Source organism: Zeus faber (genome assembly GCF_960531495.2).
Source record: "Zeus faber genome assembly, chromosome: 3".
NCBI lineage: Eukaryota > Metazoa > Chordata > Actinopteri > Zeiformes > Zeidae > Zeus > Zeus faber.
Genome location: NC_137190.1, coordinates 20,535,810 through 20,556,836, shown reverse-complemented (window position 1 = coordinate 20,556,836; position 21,027 = coordinate 20,535,810). Strand labels below are relative to the sequence as shown.

Here is a 21,027-nt window from a genome sequence, read left to right as displayed (position 1 = left end):
TGTTCCTGTAATCTTGTTAGCTCTGACTGCAGTCCCTTTAATGACAACACAAGACGAATGAAAATCTAAGAAGGCAACGATTTACAGTCACATTTCACCCTCCAGTAGCTGTGGACATGTAGTCAAGGGGCATGGAAGAACATAAAGTAATAATTCAGTCTGTTGATTTTATCTATGAACATGACAATTAAGTTGGCTCACAAAGGCTGAAAGAGAAACACTGGATTTCTGATGTGTACCCAGGGGTGTCCTTTCTTCTTACGAAGATTATATTAAAAAAAAATTTTTTTTCCTCCTACATATTTTCTATCTGTTTGAAACCCCCCCTAGTTCCCATTCCCCTACTTTTCCATTACAAGGGCAAATAAACACAATCCGTACAGTGCTGCACATATAGACCATCTAGCAACTTAATAATTTTTAAGGAACTTAAAAAGTCATCTGGCCCACATGAAGTTGTATTCAGCCCAATCCACCCTTGATTGTCAAAAATATATACATTTTCACAGTTGAACTCAGAGTTCTAAAAAATGAAATGAATCTCTAAATTGATAACATACCTCAGTGATGTTGTAACTCTCAACATGAGAGTTCTTCATCTTAGTCATTAGGATTTCTCGCTGTATAAAAAAAAGACAAAGGAAACGAACATATGTCAAAAGGTACTTCCAAAAAAATTGAGATCCAACACACTTCAATATATTTACCATTGTTATTTCTCTGTCTTTTAAACTTAGCATCACCAGGGTTTCTTCAAGTTCTGCCTGCGAACAGTAAGGTAGCGAAGTGTTAGTGGACTCGCCTCTCAGAAAGTCACCGAATGGAGATTTCATGATCTGGCCTTACCTTCAACTCAGAATTGACTTTTCTCACTTTGTTGACACTGTCTTCCAAATATGTCTTCTCAAAGGTGAGTTTTTCATCCTGCGGAATAATGAGCTAATTATAATTAAATAAAAATGTAACTACTTAGATACAGTAATAAAAACTCTGATATCAAGATCCATATCAAACATATCTTCACTTCTATAAAAGTAAAGGCACTTGATTTTTTGCTTTGTTATTGAAGATTTGTTTAATGGGGAGAGATTGGCTTGTATGTCAATCACTATGTTCTCCAACAAACAGTTTATACCAGATATCAACCTTGGGGTCTCAACACCCGTGGGTTCATTTGATGCACACACACTTGATATACACACATACGCACATCGATGCGATACTCTCCTTCACATGAAACAGTTTATAATAATGTGCAATGTGGAAAATCTGCATTTTGACCATTTATACACTGTGTCAGTTTTGAAATATCTGGATTCTTATTTCGCCTCAATCTGTGGCTTATAGGCCTCAATATGAAGCATATTGGACTGACTCCAATATCATTTTGGGACGTAAAAATGGAATAATGAGTTAAAAAAAGGTTGAGAAGCATTGGTCTGTACAGTCCCATTCCCACTTAGTTCGTTTAGAATTCACAAGTTGTAATCAGTAGTGAAAAGGTGGAATCGGTAGTGAAAAGGTAGTATCAGTTTGTCCATAACTGGAGTATATTAAAGTCATGTCACGGTGGATGATAAAAAGTTTACCTTGTCCTCCAGGATCCTATTGTGAACTCTCAGGCATTCAACCTCATTGCTCTGACGATGAAAACAATATATTGTTGATTATAAGCAACAAACAGTTTGTCGCGCTAATCCTTCATCATGACGGTGTTTGTTAAGTATCCCCCTGTACCAGTTTGGTGCAGCTGCTCTGGGTGCGGCTGGCCCTCTCCTGGGCCTCGCGCAGGGACCGCCGGGTGTCCTCCAGCTCCTCCGCCAGGGACAAGGCTCGCACCGAGGCACGCTGGGCGCTACAGGTGAAACAGTAACACTTTGTTTTTACGCATTCCCTAATATCTTATCCGATCACTATTCGGTCATACCTAACAGATATTTTGTGTAATTTGCTAACAAACGCACATAAGTTGACATAACAACGCAAATTATAAGAACAAATTACACAAAAAAATACAAAATAAAAAAAGTGATTGTGAAAAAATGTCAGCTGCAATATAACATTTAAAAAAGTACAATTTGTAATAATGTAAAAAAAAAAAAATCGATGAATGAATGAAAATAAAATAAATGCGTGAAAACTTCCCTTTTAATTGTTTCAATATGTTGTACTCTTACTTAGCTAATTTGGTGCATAGCTCTGTGATTTCCATGTTCAACTGCAGATTGGCGTCTTCACACTGAGCCACCGTCCTTAAAAGGCTGCTGTTCTGCTCAGACAGTTTCTGCTGGGTGTGCTTCAGCTGAGCTATCGTACCCAGCAGGTCTTTTGCTTCACTGGTGCAAAACAACATTTACATGGTCTTTATTTAGGATTGAGGATGATAATGCATGAGATTTACAACATTCAAGGATTTCATACACTAAGTGAAAGTATCGATCGAGGGAGCAGAACAACTGACCAGAAACTGTGATCCCTCTCTGGGAGAAGGGCTTTGCTCTGAACACTTGAGTAATCCAACCCTGAAGGAGAGGGAACTTTCTTAAAATGTATCAAAGATATTTCTTCAAATATGTGAGTAGAGTGAAACCCGTTACCATTTATAGACACTTTGGAAGGGTCTGGCCAAGACACATGATTTTCGTCTACTTCAGTGCTGAAAGGTATGAACACAACTTATTGGACTCAATGGAACACAGAAATGTTAAATATTTGGTTAAAGTACATAATGACATAATGAATAATGAACAGTAAATTGCAAATATGTTATGTTTTGCTACTAAACTATAGGGATTAGACAAACTACAAACACTTTCATGAATGTCAGGAAAAGCGAAAAGACAAGAAAATGCTCAAACCACCGGAGAGAACATTGCATCTTGACAGGAATTTGATGAAGACAGGTCATCAAGACAAGCAAACTCAGCTTGTACGTCTATAGATGGCACTTACTTACAATCTGTTTGGATGTCATCATTTGCATTAGAAATGGGTACGTGTGATAACACCTTAACAAATGCCATTCTAGGCAAAACACTTGGGATGCGCATCTCCATCACTGAGGCTAATGGGATACGCATTTTGCTGCAATGCCAAACGATTAAATACGTTAAAGATACATATGGTGCAGCTACCAATGCACTATGATGCAATTCACCCCTATTGCCATGCAGTGCAATTCGACACTATTTCATTCAATACAATGCGATTCAACGGTGATATAGAGGTGACTATATCACTGACTCCTATTTGATGGCGTCCCCGCTTACCCTTCCTGGCCGCAGTGGGCGATCCACTCCCTCATGGTTGAGTGGAAGTTCTCTCTGCTGACCACAGGGTCTTGACACTCGGGGTCGAGCAGGCGCTGCAGTGCACTCAGCTTCCCCTGCTCCGCACTGTGGCCGGTCATGGTCTGCAAGTACTGCATGATGGTGGAAGCCAAAACCTCTCCTGAAAAAAAAAGGACGGAGGATTATATACATATAAAGAAACAAATATGCAATGATATGCGCCTGTTGTACCAGTGCTGATGGTGTTGCAGGCGTCATATGTGATATCAAGGAGCTCAAGTTCAGAAAATCCACTTGTGTCTTTAGTGTCCAGGGGCACTTCAATAGGCCCAGGGCAGGCTGGTCCCTGCTCTAAACAGAGATCAATGGACTGGAATTATTGCAGGTTCACACACAAGCATTCTTTTTTTATCAACCAACCTCCTGTTATAAATAAATAGGACAAGAGAATATCTTACCATCACCGCCGTCAGACATTTGGGTTCAGTTCTGTGGAGCTGAATCCTGAATCAATGCGCGTGTTGTGCCTTCTCGTGCCTGGAGATGGCTTCCTGTGGCCCGTCGAGCGCCTTCTTTTCTCACATGAGCTGGACGCTGACAAAACATCAAATATCTTATGTGTATTCATAACCTGCCTTGAAGTCATAACTCAGGCTACAGTAGAAACAAAGAATTGACGGTTGATTTTAAAACATGGTCAGATTTAATCCAAGATCTCTGAAATCATAACAGGACTGGTGCTATTTGTGCAGGAGGTTTCTGCTTATAATAAACTTTTATAGATACACACCTGTGTGCAGGACGATGCAGTTTCAGGCTTTAGTTTCATGTTCCTGGTGTCATCTTTCGAAGATGTTCGCCCTCATGTGGTCTCCAAAATAAATATCAAAACTGAATTATTGTTAGAAATGTGGAATTTAAATAGCCAAACAAAACTTCTTATATAATTATGCAGAGAACATTGTTGCTTTTAGTTTAACGTAAATGATGTAAAACAAGTATTTTTCTATTTTTCTTTTAATCAGTAAAAATACATTTAAAACTTACTTCTTAGTCCTGGGCAGTTTTTCTGGGAGCAGTCAAATGTGGTTGAATAACAAATCAGGAGCTAAATTTTTGGTAAGAAAAAGTGGTGCTGGCGTGTCCAGATTTACACTGATGTAAGCCAGGGGAAGTCCTCAAAGGCTCTTAAATGTGTATATTCCTCACTTGTTTTCACTGCTACACATCAAAACCAGCTGACACCCCTCCCCCATCCCGGCTCCTCGTTTTATATACCTCTTGCTAAAATGATGCCCACCGCAGGTCTGCAACGATGATTCACTTAATGGATGATTTGAATTTTCATTCATCAATTTTACATATCAAATGGACAATCTGCTAAACAAGTCTTATGCTGCAATCAGGCCGTGCAGATAACAGGCAGTGCACTTAACTTTACTCAATTCAGGCAGTGGTAATTGTCTCTGTGTGAGAAGGCTGTCCTATTCTACCTTTAACCAAACAGTTAAGATGAAGCGGGTCTGCCATTGATATATGAATTTTGTTTTGGATGAACACAAATTGGTATCAGTCCTAAATGGTTTGATAGGAAAATTCTAATTTTATTGTAAATGAAAAAAAAAAGGCTTGTTGTTGATAGAGACTTTTGCTACCTAAAAAAAAAATCCAATATTATTCAAACGGGCTTTGGGGATAAGACTGTAGACACAATCTTTTATGGTAACCAATTATCTTCTCCCAATTCCCTTGGAACGGGTATCATATAATGTAAAGTTATAGGGAAATATACAGAGATAGCGTTCTAAAGTCTACTGTTGAAGACTACTCTTTTGATAGAATTAAAGTATCGAATATAATCTGTCTGTTTTACAGATCAGTATTTATTAATTTATCCAATTTGACAGCCTAGATGGTGTCTTCATTCGAAACAGCCTTCTTTACCTGTTATCATATCACCAGAATAAAGTTGATGTTGAGGCCTGATGTAAAAGTCTGAACATTTGTTGTGAACCTTCTGATTTCCCTCTGATATACTGAAGACAGAGATGATACCCTCTTTTCAGATATGGTCTCGTTCAAATGCAATGAAGTTTGATTCAAAAAATTTATTAAAAAAAACATTGTCCTTTGTATATCTATAATGTAATAAAATAAGACTCATTTTATATGAATTCTAATTATATGTGAAACCCACATAGTGTACTTGGTTTACACGGAATAAATAAAACCAAGGCTCTACTTTGAATAAATAAAATATTGGGTAATTAATTAGTCGTTAGAAATAACAAAAGTTTTATTTTCTCTTATATGTTTATGTATTTTGATTTATTAATGATTCTGATTCGCTCTTCCAATAAGAACCGCTCAGGCACCTGGGACTAATTGGTCTACTAATTCCATTTAGAAGTATACAGGTAGTTTGCCTCACTGATACAGTAGATTAGAGACATCATGTTGAATGGCAAGACAATATTTATGGATGGAAGATAACAATAATAATAATAAGTATTATTATTATTGTTATTATTATTATTGTTGTTATTGTTGTTGTTATCATTAATAATAATACTACTACTACTACTACTAATAATAATAATAATAAAACAAAATAATAATAATAATAATAATAATAATAATAATAATAATAATAATAATAATAATAATAATAATAATATTTCTACTTGTGAAATTATTAATTTTGAACACCGCATAAATGACACCTTTCGTACCGTTGACACCAGAGCGACCCCATCCGACATGTTCTCTGTTCCACCCGGACGTCATTTGTGGGAACACCAGCCCCGTGTGTTTGGTTCTGAGCGGAAGTGGCCGCGGTCTCTCACAGCGGCACGGGGACTCGGTGTGTGAGTTCCTAATTAAACCAGATCAAGCGGGATCGTCGTTTTCCAGCATGTCTCGGGGTTCCATCGAGATCCCTTTACGGGACACGGACGAGGTAAAATACGCCCACTGTAAAAAAAAAGCTACTTTGTCGGAAACATTGGGAAAGTGAAACTTGTGTGGAGTCGTTGCATTGCTAATGGAGGCTAATGCTAATACTACTGCAGCTGCTGGTGTTTCATTCTGGAGCCTTGTTGCTGATTGTGTTCCTGTCTGGACCATGTAGTGTCTGCAGCCAAATGGAATCGGAGACTGTAGAAAAATTAACTACCATTGCATTTTCTAAATATTTCCAACTGCTGTACTATATGTATGCAAACTTTCACAATTTCCTATTTTGACAGTCTGAATTGTTGATACAAAGATTTGTTTATCGTAATTTTTTGAAAAAAAAAAAAAAAAAAAAAAAAAAAAAAAAAAAAAAAAAAAAAGAATATTTTATTGTTTACTGTATTTTTTTAAGTTTTAGTTAATTTGTAAGTTTATTGCTTATTGATATTTTTATATTTTTTATTATTACTGTAGGGTGGACCACTATTGTTATTGCTCTGTGTTTTTTCTTTTTTTAATCTCTGCGTTTTTCGGGGTAAAAGTATCTGAAACAACACCGCAGAGACATGGTTAGAGTCTCGTTAGAACCTGGACATTTCAGACGCCTAGTTCTAGTTTGATCAATATCCATCTACATTTGGACTGGAGCAGAAATTAGTCAAAAACGACTGTAATTACATTAGTTTCAGGATGGGGATCGCTCTGTGACTTAATCATCCGAAGTCAAAGCTTTGTCTCTCGGAAGTAACTTCCCTCCAGCCACTTGCGTGCGACACCAACATAGACAGCTTGAGCCGGGGCTGCGTTTAAAGGAAACTTGGGAAAATGTAACTCGTTCTGTGTTTTACAAAACATGTGACACAAACAGCCAATCGTACAGCAGGAGAGCTAGTGCTTCCTCCACTCTCTGGCCGGGCAGCACGCAGCGGGGATGAGGCCCAATTTAAACTCGAACTCGCCCTCCTCCTAACTCCAACCTGAACTTGGCCAGCATCTTGCAAAAGGAGAGCGAGTAAAGAAAGAATACGCCCATAATTTCCCCCATATAATCACAGTGCACAGATTCGGGAACCTCGGATTACGGAACCTCGTAAACCTGTAATACATACCTAACATGACTAAACTGGACCCCGTATTATTATTATTATTATTATTATTATTATTATCGGCTATTGTCTTGAGGTGGAATGTAGTTACACCACTGACTACTTGAACTTTAAAATGTTTATTAATGTTAAGATGTGTTGCCCAAGTCTCTGATTTGAATTCTTCAAGCTGCCTTTTTTTCAAAATGTCAGAATGGATTTTCTCCCAGTCCTTATTTTCCTGCTAAATATTTTCCACTGATTCCTGCAGGTTATTGAGCTTGATTTTGACCAATTGCCTGAGGGAGACGAGGTCATCAGTATCTTGAAACAGGAGCACACCCAGCTGCACATATGGATCGCTTTAGCGGTGAGTGAATCTCAATTGTTTGTTTGTCACCAAATTACGATCATTTGTATCTTTTTCACAATTCTAAGGCTTTTTATGTCAAAATCTGATCTGTGTTTAGCTGGAGTATTACAAGCAGGGCAAGACGGAGGACTTTGTCAAGCTGCTCGAGGCGGCCCGCATAGATGGAAACCTGGATTACAGAGACCATGAGAAGGACCAGATGACTTGTCTGGACACTTTGGCCGCCTATTATGTCCAGCAAGCGCGCAAAGAGAAGAATAAAGATGCCAAGAAGGAGCTCATCACGCAGGCCACGCTGCTGTACACTATGGCAGATAAGATCATCATGTACGATCAGGTGAGAAACATGCCTGGCGCAAAACTGGATTTGGTGTGGAGAATATTAATAAAAGCTGCATTAACAAACGTGTGTCCCAATCAGAACCACTTGTTGGGAAGAGCCTGTTTCTGCCTCCTGGAGGGAGATAAAATGGACCAAGCAGACGCTCAGTTCCACTTTGTTCTCAACCAGGCCACCAATAATATCCCTGCTTTACTTGGTAAGTTTTAACATAAAGGCTACTATTTCAATCCCTGGCAGATGTCCCATGATTAACCACCCAAATTGTTGCAATGTTCCATCGACAGGAAAGGCTTGCATCTCCTTTAACAAAAAGGATTACAGGGGTTCACTGGCATACTACAAGAAGGCTCTGCGCACGAACCCCGGTTGTCCAGGTAAACAGAATACCAAATGTCTAACCATAGGTCGTTTAAATCAGTATTAAATCAGTTAAAGTCCCTGTAAAGTGAATTCTGTGATTTGTTTCTAAACACATTATACAAGACTGGGCGATGTAGTACTGAATTGCGGAGTTAGACCGTTAAACTGTTTCTCACCATTTTTGTGGTGAGATACTTTGGGCGGGCCTAAACCAGGAGTCGCTGACAGAGAGTTGTCATACTTGGCGTGGCCCCTCCCCTAACATGAACTCCATAACTGATATGAACTCCAGGTCAAAATCGAAGAATCAGTGGTGAAATAAGCTAAGCTAACAGCACGGAGTTTGGGATAAAACACTGTTTAGGGAGTAGAAAAACACTGTGAACTCATGCCACGGACACTCGGAACAAAAAAGAACTGTCCCGTTGGTTTGGCGGCACAGGGTTTGGTTAGGTTAGCATTAGCTGCATGCTAGCAGGCCGCGAAGCCCCGACCTGGCCTGCAGGGGAGCAAGGAGGGGGCACCGGAGAGCGGGGAGTCCCGTAGCCAGACAGCAGCACTTTGAGGTGAGCAACTAGAGCCACCGGACTGGGTTCAGCAGAACATTTAAACATGGAATCAACTTACTCCAATCTAAACGTCTGTGATTGGGCGTGGTTTCAGCGTCTTCGACGGACACCCCCCCAGCGTCTATGAGCAGAGGGAACTGCCTTTTTTTCACAATTTTGAAACCTAATTTTATATTCTTGGCGATTTTTATTCATTCGAATTAGGCTGGGTGGTTAACACATTTTTCTGTGATGTGACAAACTCAGAATGCATTTATTTTTGCTTTACAGGGACTTTAAGCACAAGTAACATACATTTTTTAAATTTGTAATAAATTGCTCCTTTTAATGAAAAAACACGTTGATACTTAGTTGTTAAAAATGACATGACATGGTGATAAAATTAATGTTATTATTTTGTTAGTCATTATTTTGTGAAATTATTATACGCTTCTTTCCTTTTATGAGAGGTGTAATTTCACTAAATGTAGTATTAACAAAATAGTAGTATTATATTTCTGCATTCCTAGTTCTAACGGACCATTTTTTTCTCTGTTCTTGACCAGCTGAAGTAAGGCTTGGGATGGGCCATTGCTTTGTCAAGCTCAACAAGCTGGAAAAGGCCCGTTTGGCTTTTGGTCGAGCACTTGAGCTGAACTCCAAATGTGTGGGAGCCCTAGTCGGCCTGGCCGTGCTGGAACTCAACAACAAGGAGGCAGATTCCATCAAGAACGGAGTGCAGCTCCTGTCGCGGGCCTATACCATCGACCCCAGCAACCCCATGGTGCTCAACCACTTGGCCAACCACTTCTTCTTCAAAAAGGTAAGACTCTAATATGGTTTAAGCCACAGTTCTAAACACAAGTATCAATTGTGTGATTCAAGCCGTTGCATTTTCCTCTTTGAACCAGGATTATAGTAAAGTGCAGCACCTGGCCCTCCATGCTTTCCATAACACAGAGGTGGAGGCGATGCAGGCGGAGAGCTGCTACCAGTTGGCTCGCTCCTTTCATGTGCAGGTAAGAGCCAAAGCAGTCTTTGGTCGTGATGTTCTTTTTTGCACAACACTCTGATTTAATCAAAAAATGTATTTTCTCTTTTTAGGAGGATTACGACCAAGCCTTTCAGTATTACTACCAGGCCACTCAGTTTGCCTCCTCCACCTTCGTATTGCCATTTTTTGGCCTCGGTCAAATGTATGTGTATCGAAGGGACAAGGAAAATGCAGCACAGTGCTTTGAAAAGGTTTTGAAGGCTTATCCCAACAACTACGAAACCATGAAAATCCTGGGGTCTCTCTACGCAACATCTGACGATCAAGAAAAGAGGGACATTGCAAAAGTTTGTACTCTAAACATTATTTTCACTATCGATAATTATTAACGGTTCCCTGATTCATTAGTCATTTTTCATTAGTTACCCCTTTCACCACTTACTTTGCATCTATTTGACTGTCGACACTGTTCTATATATTCACAAACCGTTTTATTTTTGTGTTTAAAACAATACATATTTTTGCTTTTTCCTATTTCCCATGAATAAAACAATTATTTTATAGGCGTTGTGCTGCACCAAAGGAGTGTGACAATTGGAGCGAGACTGAGAGAAGATCGGTCATCTTTAACCACCAAAGGGAACCCAGCCAATAGCATTTTGATGTCCACATTCTGCTAAAAATGTCTGGTCGTGATTAGTTATTGGTCGAGACTATTGGTTTTATTCGGAACAATACAATGTCAAATCATGTGCATGTATCGCGTGTACCTGTGCGCGTGTGCTCTGAATGGCATTCATTTTCTTTTATAAAACCTTTTATTTGGAGAGCTGTCGTTTTTTGTGTGCAGGGCCACCTGAAGAAGGTGACAGAGCAGTACTCCGATGACGTGGAGGCCTGGATCGAGCTGGCTCAGATCCTGGAGCAGACTGACATCCAGGGAGCTCTGTCGGCCTACGGCACCGCAACCCGCATCCTGCAAGAGAAGGTTCAGGCCGACGTCCCCCCCGAGATCCTCAATAACCTGGGGGCCCTGCACTTCAGACTTGGCAACCTGGGGGAGGCCAAGGTACCCGGAGTTCCCCTGGTGGCGTACAGAAGATACTGTATGAGTATGGATTCAAAGGATGTTTCTCATCTGTCCTTTTTTTTTTTTTTTTTTTTCTCTCTCTCCCCTTCATAGAAATACTTTCTGGCCTCTCTGGAACGGGCCAAGGCTGAGGGGGAGCATGACGAGCATTACTACAACGCCATCTCCGTCACCACTTCCTACAATCTGGCTCGCTTATATGAGGCGATGTGCGAGTTCCACGAAGCGGAAAAACTCTACAAAAACATTCTCAGAGAACATCCCAACTATGTAGACTGTAAGCTGCCAGAACGTTCCTTTAAGAAATACAGCCTTTTATGTGTGATTTATAGAAACAGGGCCAAGCTTTATACTTGTTGAGATTGACAGCGTTTTGTTCCATCTTTAGGTTACTTGCGTCTTGGAGCTATGGCTCGTGACAAAGGAAACTTTTATGAAGCTTCTGACTGGTTTAAAGAAGCCCTGCAGATTAACCAGGTAGTTATGTAGCCTGTTACATCATGGTTAGTATGTATGTTTGTCATAGAAGACAAGTATAGATCTGCTGTCTGCCTTTTTATACTCATTGCATATGTTTAATATACGCATATTTACTATTTTATGTGAACCACTTGCACTAAGGTATATGTTGGTGCAGCAGCAAATGCACTACTGTATATAAACAACAATTATTTTGACTTAAATGTTAAAGCCGTTTTTTTGCAATTCAAATTTTTTTTTTTTTTTTTTTTTTTTTTTTTTGGTGTTAAACAGCACTGTTCATGTTATTTAATTACCTGCTACCATCTTGTGCTCAGGATCACCCGGACGCCTGGTCACTGATCGGAAACCTCCACTTAGCCAAGCAGGAGTGGGGGCCAGGTCAGAAGAAGTTTGAGCGTATTCTGAAGCAGCCGTCCACTCAGAATGACACCTACTCCATGCTGGCGCTGGGCAACGTGTGGCTGCAGACCCTGCATCAGCCCACCAGAGACCGCGAAAAGGTAGAGACCATCTTATCAAAACATCCCTTGGACAATTGATACAATAGCAGACCTGCCAACCTGCATGCATTTTGTGTACCAACCACGCAATTCTTGGTCTAAATACGCACTACTACGCAAAAATAAATAAATATATATATATTGTGTGTGTGTGTGTGTGTGTGTGTGTGTGTGTGTGTGTGTGTGTGTGTGTGTGTGTGTGTGTGTGTGTGTGTGTGTGTGTGTGTGTGTGTGTGTGTGCGCGCGCATGCGCGCACTAACAAAAAGTGAGGGATATTCGGCTTTCAGGATGAACCTAAAATGCACTATAACCTTTACAGGTGAACTTAATTTGACCTTCTCTAAACTTTTGAATGCACATGTCCAACTGTTCAATGATTAAGTACTTTTTGCACAACTTGCTGTTCTCTAACAAGGAGCTGAACGACAAAATTCACAACAGGTGTTTGATCCATGAATCGACCAATACATTTCCTGGTTCAATTAGAATTGGAATTTAAACAGTTCTCTTCATCATGCTGTTCACATTTTGACATCATGAGACCAAGACGACACCTAACAACTGATCAACAGTACCTCGCCATTGTGAGGCTTCAAACAGGATGTTCTCAGAGGGAAGTGGCCACTGAGCTTAGAGTGTCACAGAGTGTCATCAGCAGCTTGCAACAGAGATACAGAGACTGGAAGAGTCACAGAAAGGCATAGAAGTGGACGTCCTTTGGCCACATCCCACACTGATGAGCGCTTCATTGTGAACAGTGCCCTGCGGAACCGGATGATGAATGACACTCACCGCCAGGCACATTTAAGGGAGGTGAGAGGCACCCAAGTGTCACTTCAGACCATTCAAAACCATTGACATCAGCGTGGTCTGTGTGCTAGATGACCTACAAGGGTACCTGACCACACCACCAGGCACAGGCATCATCGTCTTGCACGGGCCAGGGAGCATTTACTCTGGACGAGGGACCAGTGGCCTCAGTGCTGTTCTCTGATGAAAGTCCATTCACGTTGAGCAGAAATGATGGCCGCCAACGATGTTGGAGACGTCAAGGAGAGCGCTACGCATCAGCCACTGTTGTCACCAGACGAGTCTTTGGTGGTGGTGGTGTTAGTGTGGGCAGGTGTGTCTAGTCAATACAGAACTGCCCCACACTTTGTGACTGGCACAGTGACAAGCCCATACTACCTGAATAACATCATTAATCTAGTCATTGTGCCCCTGCATGAACAACACAGGCCTCATTTCATCGTCATGGACGACAATGCTCCAGCTCATCGAGGTGGCATCATTAGGGAACGGCTGCTGGAGACTGGGGCACCTCAAATGGAGTGGCCTGCACTTTCTCCAGACCTGAATCCCATAGAAAACCTAGGGGATCAGCTGAGTCGCCGTGTAGACGCTCATAACTCTGTACCCTAGAACCTCAATGACCTGAGGGCCGCCCTTCAAGAAGAGTGGGGGGCCAGGCCTCAGCAGACAATAAGTCCACTTGTGAACAGCATGAGACGTCGTTGTCAAGCTGTAATTGATGCTCAAGGGCACATGACAAGTTATTGAGACGTTGACATTTTTTGTTGTGGTAAACCCACCACTGTTGTTGCCTTTTGTTTCAATAAATTGTTTGAGATGAGGAAATCACCATTGCATGCTTCTACATAAATGCTCTACTTTCATGATATAATATCACTGTAGCGTGAACTTTTTACATTTTCCAGAAATTTCGCCCAAAAGCCAAATATCTGTGTGTGTGTGTGTGTGTGTGTGTGTGTGTGTGTGTGTGTGTGTGTGTGTGTGTGTGTGTGTGTGTGTGTGTGTGTGTGTGTGTGTGTGTGTGTGTGTGTGTGTGTGTGTGTGTGTGTGTGTGTGTGTGAGAACGTGTGTGTGAGAACGTGTAATTTACTTACGGAAAACAATAAATCAATCAATACAAAATAGTACCATTCATTGGAACCCCTCTGTTTCACTCACTCACCAACCACTGATATGCAGCGGTATTTTATCATCCACCGACGCTGCATTGCTGAGGTAAAATGGGAAGTCGGGGGGGGGGGGGGGGTAATAAGCACAAAAATGTGACGTTAACACATAAAACGTTGGTAATAGAGATGCACCGATCGATTGGCCGGTTTTCAGCTTGATTGGCCACGACCAGATACTGTATATTTTCAGATTCTGTGCCAGTCAAATTTACACACAGATACTGTGCTCATGTACTCGTGAAAATGCTCCAATACTCAAACCCCATGCGAGCGTAATGTAACGTGGTGGGCGCTCAAAAAAGAGAGCGAAGGAAAGAAAATGTCGGCTGTTTATGGATAAATATTAGATCGCCTGACAATATTCCAAAATTGTGCAGACTGTATTCATCGCCGTCACTGCAAAGGAGCGTCTGCTCTGGTTGTCCCTAGTAAGTGAGCTCTGATCGTGATGAAAAGTTTGACTTGTTCTGGACGAGTTACTCAGTAAAACCAGTCGTTCCATTGGATTCTGTTGGTTTAATGCACGGTGAGTTCCAGTGAACGAGAGTGAGAAGAGTCAGTCATTTATTATTATTACTTTTTTTCTGCAATGATTGCAATTTATTTTGGAATGGAAAATACCATATAAACATAATATAAATGTATATTTGCACTTAAAAGTGAAAGAGACTTTAATTTGAAGTTTGAACTGGACATTTCTATGTTAGTTATACAGACGTGGACAAATTTGTTGGTACCTTTACAGCTCATTGAAACAATGCCTCATTCCTCCTGAAAAGTGATGAAATTAAAAGCAATTTTCTCATTTACTGTATACCTGCATGTCTTTGGTATGTCAGAGTAAAGTAAAGAAACTATGAAAAGAGATAAATTATTGCTAAAGAAATCAATTAAATTCTAAAATGGCCTGGACAGATTTGTTGGTACCCCTTAGAAAAGATTATAAATAATTGGATTATAGTGATATTTCGACTAACTGTTTTCTTTAATTGGTATCACACATGTCTTCAATCATATAATCAGTCATTCAGCCTACTTAAATGGAGAAAAGTAGTCACTCTGCTGTTTGGTATCATCGTGTGCACCACACTGAACATGGATCAGAGAAAGCAAAAGAGAGAGTTGTCTGAGGAGATCAGAAAGCAAATTATAGACAAGCATGTTAAAGTTAAAGGCTATAAGACCATCTCCAAGCAGCTTGATGTTCCTGTGACTACAGTTGCAAATGTAATTAAGAAGCTTAAGGACCATGGGACTGTAGCCAACCCCCTTGGGCGGCCGCAAGAAGAAAACTGACGCCAGATTGAACAGAAGGAAAGTGCAAATGGTAGAAAAAGAGCCAAGGACAAAGAGGCACGAGCTGAACTCCAAGGTCAAGGTATATCGGTGTCTGATGGCACCATCTGTTGCTTTTTGAGTGACAGTGGACTCCATGGAAGAAGACCCAGGAGGACTCCACTTTTGAAGGAAAAACATAAGAAGCCAGACTGGAATTTGCTAAAATGCATATTGACAAGACCCAATGCTTCTGAGGAATGTCCCTTGGAGAGATGAATCAAAACTGGAGCTTGTTGGTAAGTCACATCAGCTCTATGTTCACAGACGAAAAAATGAAGCTTTCAAAGAAAAGAACACCATACCTACCATGGAGGAGGCTCGGTTATGTGTTGGGGCTGCTTTGCTGCGTCAGTCACGGGGTGCCTTGAATCTGTGCAGGGCACAATGACGTCCAAGACTTTCAAGGCATTCTGGAGCGAAACGTACTGCCCAGTGTCAGAAAGCTCTGTCTCAGTCGCAGGTCATGGGTCCTCCAACAGGATAATGACCCAAAACACAGCTAAAAGCAGCCAGAATGGATTGGAAGAAAACATTGGACTATTCTGAAGTGGCCTTCCATGAGCCCTGATCTAAATCCTATTGAACATACGTATATGGAAAGAGCTGAAACATGCAGTCTGGAGAAGGGACCCTTCACATCTGAGGCAGCTGGAGCAGTTTGCTCAGGAAGAGTGGGCCAAACTACCTGTTGACAGGTGCACAAGTCTCATTGAGAGCTACAGAACTTGCGTGGTTGCAGTGATTGCCTCTAAAGGTTGTGCAACAAAATATTAGGTTAAGGCTCCCATAATTTTTGTCCACGCTATTTTCATTTGTTTTGTTATGTGAAATATTCTGTTGAATCAAAAATCGAAAGCAAAGTCCAATTTCTATGAGTTTCGAGTTATTTCAGAGAAAATTGTGGGTTCTTCTTTTTTTAGTCAAAGGGTACCAACAAATTTGGTTGTTGGTACCCTTATGTTGGGTTCTACTAAAACTCAGTGAGTTACAGGTTGAGTTATACTGAAACTTGGTGACACATTATAAGAACTCAGTGACCGTTCCATGTTCGAATTTATTCTATTGGAACTCAGGGACAGTTTCATGTTCTATTATTGTTCCATAGTGAATAAACGACAATAATAAACAGTGTAAAAATCAGCAATCTCACTATTGTGGTAACTGAAAATTGCAGTGGTAGTCCGTATGTGCAGCTGTCCTATCACGTGAGCGTGATCAGATCACGTGACGTATTTGTCGTTGATGTACCGCAGATATGCCCAATGACACCAAATTATAAGAGAATTTGATTTCTCTGATCACGGATATAAAATGATTGGACGACAACGTATGAGTTATTTAATAGTCAATGTTTTATTATGCCAAAATCTGAATCGACAGGTCAGATTTTTTTTTTTTAATCTGAATCGGCCAAGAAAATTGCAATCGGGCATCATTAGTTGGTAAACGTCGGTGACATTACAAGATAATGTATTTCATGGGGTATATCCTAATGATATTAATTAGTATACTGTATCTAGTTAGTGGTAGTAGCTTGCACACGACGTGATGAGCCGCGATACGAGACGGCTACGTTGTGAATAACTGATGGAGTAAATTAGCTGCAGTAACTCAAACACCACGGAGACTCCCTGTTACTCTACTGTGGTACTCCAAAATAATTTCCCAAAGTTGGCAGGTCTGCAATAGTGCGATGATGTTGACGTTTTAAAATGTATCTCTTTAATTTTCAGGAAAAGAGGCATCAGGATCGTGCCCTGGCGATATACAAACAGGTCCTGCGAAACGACGCCAAAAACCTTTACGCTGCTAACGGCATAGGTCTGTAGAGTCCCCTTTTCATATGAAATGATACATACATTGGGGATTGGTTCTGATAGCAGGGATTAACTTTTTTTTTTGTCGTCTTATTTTCTTATTTGTTTTTTTTTTGTTTTTTCCTTCCTCATTTTACCAATGTAGAAAGAGTCATGTCACATGTCAGTCACACACTATAATAATACACACATTACAGCAATGACTGTAAATATTGTAGCACTCAACTATTATTTTTTTCTAAACATTGAAACCTTTGACGTTTTCAGTAAATCTTTAAAATAAAGTTGAAATCCGGCATATACAAGTGACAAGTTCAAGCGATCTGATTTGGCCATTTAACACAAAAGTCCCAGCAAAATTGCGAGCTTGCAAATATTGTGGAGAAGTTGAATGAATGCAATTTCCTGGAGGGACTGAAATACACAACCGTAACCCTGCATAAAATCCACCACTTCTTACCGCACACAATGTGTTGTCCAGGTGCCGTCCTGGCCCACAAGGGCTACTTCAGAGAGGCGCGGGACGTCTTTGCTCAGGTAAGGGAGGCCACGGCGGACATCAGCGACGTGTGGCTGAATCTGGCTCACATCTATGTGGAGCAGAAGCAGTACATCAGTGCCGTGCAGATGGTTAGTGCCTCGCTTGTATTAATGTTTGTTTTTAAAGCCAACATTTCCAGACAGGCGTTCCTCACAGTCAGTCGTTCTGTCTGCTCCCCAGTACGAGAACTGCTTGAAGAAGTTCTACAAGCATCAGAACACTGAGGTGCTGCTGTACCTCGCCAGAGCGCTCTTCAAATGTGGGAAGCTTCAAGATTGTAAACAGATGCTGCTCAAGGTAGATGGAGGGTGGGGGGCATATTATATTATATTCTGTCTGGTACAGCGGAACAATAACTGAGTGCCGTTTCTGTGTTTGCTCAACCAGGCACGTCACGTGGCGCCCAGCGACTCCGTCCTGATGTACAACGTGGCTCTGGTGCTCCAGAGGTTGGCCACTCTGGTGCTGAAGGACGAGAAGAGCAACCTAAAGGCTGTGCTCAGTGCCGTCAAGGAGCTGGAGCTGGCCCACAGGTAGCGTGGCCAAGTCCCTATCCATATAATATTGGTATTATGATATGACTAGATATTGTCTGTGATTTTGGTATCTGAATATCGCAGTATAGCCAAATATTGTCTTTAAGGCTGCCTTACAATAAAGTAGTGCAACTTTTTAAACTACATAGATCCCAATCATCCCCAAAATACTGTCAAAAAATGTATATTGTGGTATTGGTCGGAAAATATCCTGATAGTTGATTTTTTTTAGTCAGTATCGCCCAGCACTAGCCTATCTTCCTGTCTTACTCTATTTGTTTCTCTCTTGCTTTTCAGGTATTTCAGTTACCTCAGCAAGGCGGGAGACAAGATGAGGTTTGATCTCGCACTCGCTGCCTCCGAGGTCAGGTCAGTCTGAACTCCCCTCCGCTTCTTTTTAAAAGGCAGCGCTTGTGTCTTTCAGGATCAGATTATCATGTGCAAGTCCCAAACACCGTAATGAGTTGCTGTGTATATTGCTCGGGGTGCAGGCAGTGCTCGGATCTGCTCAGCCAGGCTCAGTACCACGTGGCCCGAGCCAGGAAGCAGGATGAGGAGGAGAAGGAGCAGCGAGCCAAGCAGGAGCAGGAGAGGGACCTGCTGCGCCAGCAGATGCGCAAAGAACAGGTCTGTACCCAAAACGGTCATCTGTTGGTTTGGAAGTATTTTTTTACATTGCCACCAGTCTTCCTAAATAACATGCCTGCTTTAGTTTTCTATCTGAGTATATAAAATGCTTCTATGTTGGCTCATTGCCGTCACTAGGAGGACAAGCGAAACAAGGTGGTGGAGGAGCAGAAGAAGCTTCTGGAGCAGAGAGCCATGTACGTGGAGAAGACCAAGAACTTGCTGACTTTTGCAGACGGGCCAAAGGAGTCAACTAAAGAGAAGAAGAGAGGTGGACGGGTGAGTGTCAAAACCCCTCGAGAACTCTGTGCTCGTCCTTGTCTGGATCCAATGAACTCCTGCGGTGACGGTCTCATGGTCTAACCTCCCGTGGCAGCGCAAAAAAACCGGCGACATGGACGAGTTTGTCAACGACGACTCTGACGAGGACCTGCCCACGAAGAGGAAGAGGAGGAGGAAGGCCGGCAGCGGCAGTGACCAGGAGGAGGGCGGAGACAGAGAGAAGAAGTCACGCAAGAGGAGGAGGAGGTGAGCGAACGGGAGAGACGTTTTGTTTCTTAAAGCCGGGCAAGGATCGGTGTGTTAAGTGTGAACTGTGTTTCAGACCCACCAAGGGAGAGGACGGCAGTGACGATGACGACGAAGAGGGGGGAGGCTCACGAGCCAAGAAGCAACGCAAACCCAAGGAGAGGAAGAGGATTGAGAAGGTTTCTTTTTTTAGTTTTTTTTTTTTCCCCAAGGCTTGGCTGCCTTTAAAGGGAGCTAAAAGGGATGTAGGATTAAAGTGAATTAAATGAATGATTCATTAATTTAACTTGCTTTTTTTTTTTTTTTTTTTTTTTAGCCCCAGCCTGACCGTCTGCCGCCGTCCCTCAAGGGGAAGATCAAGTCCAAGGCCATCATCTCCTCTTCTGAATCCTCCTCGGATGAGGACGGCCTGAAAATAGAAGAAGACCGGTGAGATTATTGACTGTCATGGCTGTGATTTGTCAGGAATTAGGATCATATTGTGTGGGGAAGAAAACCAAAGTGTGTGTAGTAGGGATGTCACGATCATACTTTAGATTGGCCATTGTCATATAGATAATTGCGTTTAATAATTGAGTTATCCTTTTTACGCCACTATCATAGAATAGGCTTAGTTTAAGAATACATGTCTACCTGTTGCAGACGTGCCACTTATTGACATTGAACATAAAACATTTTGTTGGTCAATTTGCCTCAATCTAACTTGAAACTCCCCTTATGCACATTTCACTCATTCTTATATTGATTTCAAATTCCCCTGACATTTGAATAGAATATCATGATTGTGGAATCCACAAGATTTTTACGAAATGATCACCGCTCAAATGATTGCGGCCGGGCTACTTTGTCATAGCAGCGGTTCCATTTCATCATTGTCCTCCTCTCACCCCGTAGCACCCAGAGAGACAGCGGTTCTGGCTCCGACAACGAGGGCGGCCACAGCAAGCGCATCGCCTCGGACAGCGACTCCGACGAGGGCCGGCGCCACCGCTCCGGCAGCGAGGCGGGAAGCCCCCCGCGCTCGGCCACCGGCTCCGACGTGGATGACTCGGGCAGCGACCGCCCGGTCAAGAAGGGGAGGGCGCGGCGGCAGTCGGACTTGGAGCAGTCCGACAACGAGAGCAAGAGAAGCCGGTCGGGGTCGGACGAGGAGTCGCGGCCTGGCTCGCCGGCGCCCGCCTCGGACAAGGGGTCCGACGCTGGGTCCGACAACGGGGGCTCCCCGCGCCGCTCCGACAACGGCTCGGAACCGGAGGCCTCCAACAACGAGGCGTCCAACCGCGGCTCTGATGACGACAGCGATTAGAGACTTAAAATTCTTTCACCTGTAATAGAGAAGAAAATCATTCTTTAACTTTTTTTTTTTTTTTTCCAACTGTATTTGATGCAGGGATTTCGGTCTGTCAGCTTTTGAGTAGAACCGATATGTGTAGTTTTCTATCATAAGTCACTTCACTAGTCAAAACGCTCTCGCATATTGTCTTTTTCCTCTGTTTACAGTATCGGATTGTTTTGGGTCGGCCTTCTTAAAAGATGGCATGTCCCTAGTTTCTGTCAACTACAAGACACTGAACGAAGTTTGGGTTCAAAAACATGTAAATAAAAATAGCACAACTACTGTTTTATTACCTCTTGT

General features: G+C 41.9%; 1 protein-coding gene across 1 annotated transcript; it reads left to right on the top strand.

Annotated features, from left to right (window-relative positions):
• The first annotated feature begins 6,149 nt into the window (after positions 1 to 6,149).
• ctr9 (CTR9 homolog, Paf1/RNA polymerase II complex component) lies at positions 6,150 to 21,019 on the top strand. Its single transcript, XM_079997014.1, has 23 exons — positions 6,150 to 6,249; positions 7,602 to 7,700; positions 7,801 to 8,040; positions 8,125 to 8,242; positions 8,331 to 8,420; positions 9,521 to 9,777; positions 9,866 to 9,973; positions 10,059 to 10,295; positions 10,799 to 11,017; positions 11,132 to 11,315; positions 11,427 to 11,515; positions 11,836 to 12,021; positions 17,076 to 17,163; positions 17,641 to 17,789; positions 17,881 to 17,997; positions 18,088 to 18,233; positions 18,534 to 18,605; positions 18,728 to 18,863; positions 19,002 to 19,142; positions 19,240 to 19,391; positions 19,468 to 19,570; positions 19,708 to 19,820; positions 20,286 to 21,019. Exons 1-23 carry the CDS (start codon positions 6,205 to 6,207, stop codon positions 20,695 to 20,697), a joined length of 3,501 nt encoding a protein of 1,166 aa, XP_079853140.1. The 5' UTR covers positions 6,150 to 6,204; the 3' UTR covers positions 20,698 to 21,019.
• Positions 21,020 to 21,027: the final 8 nt, after the last annotated feature.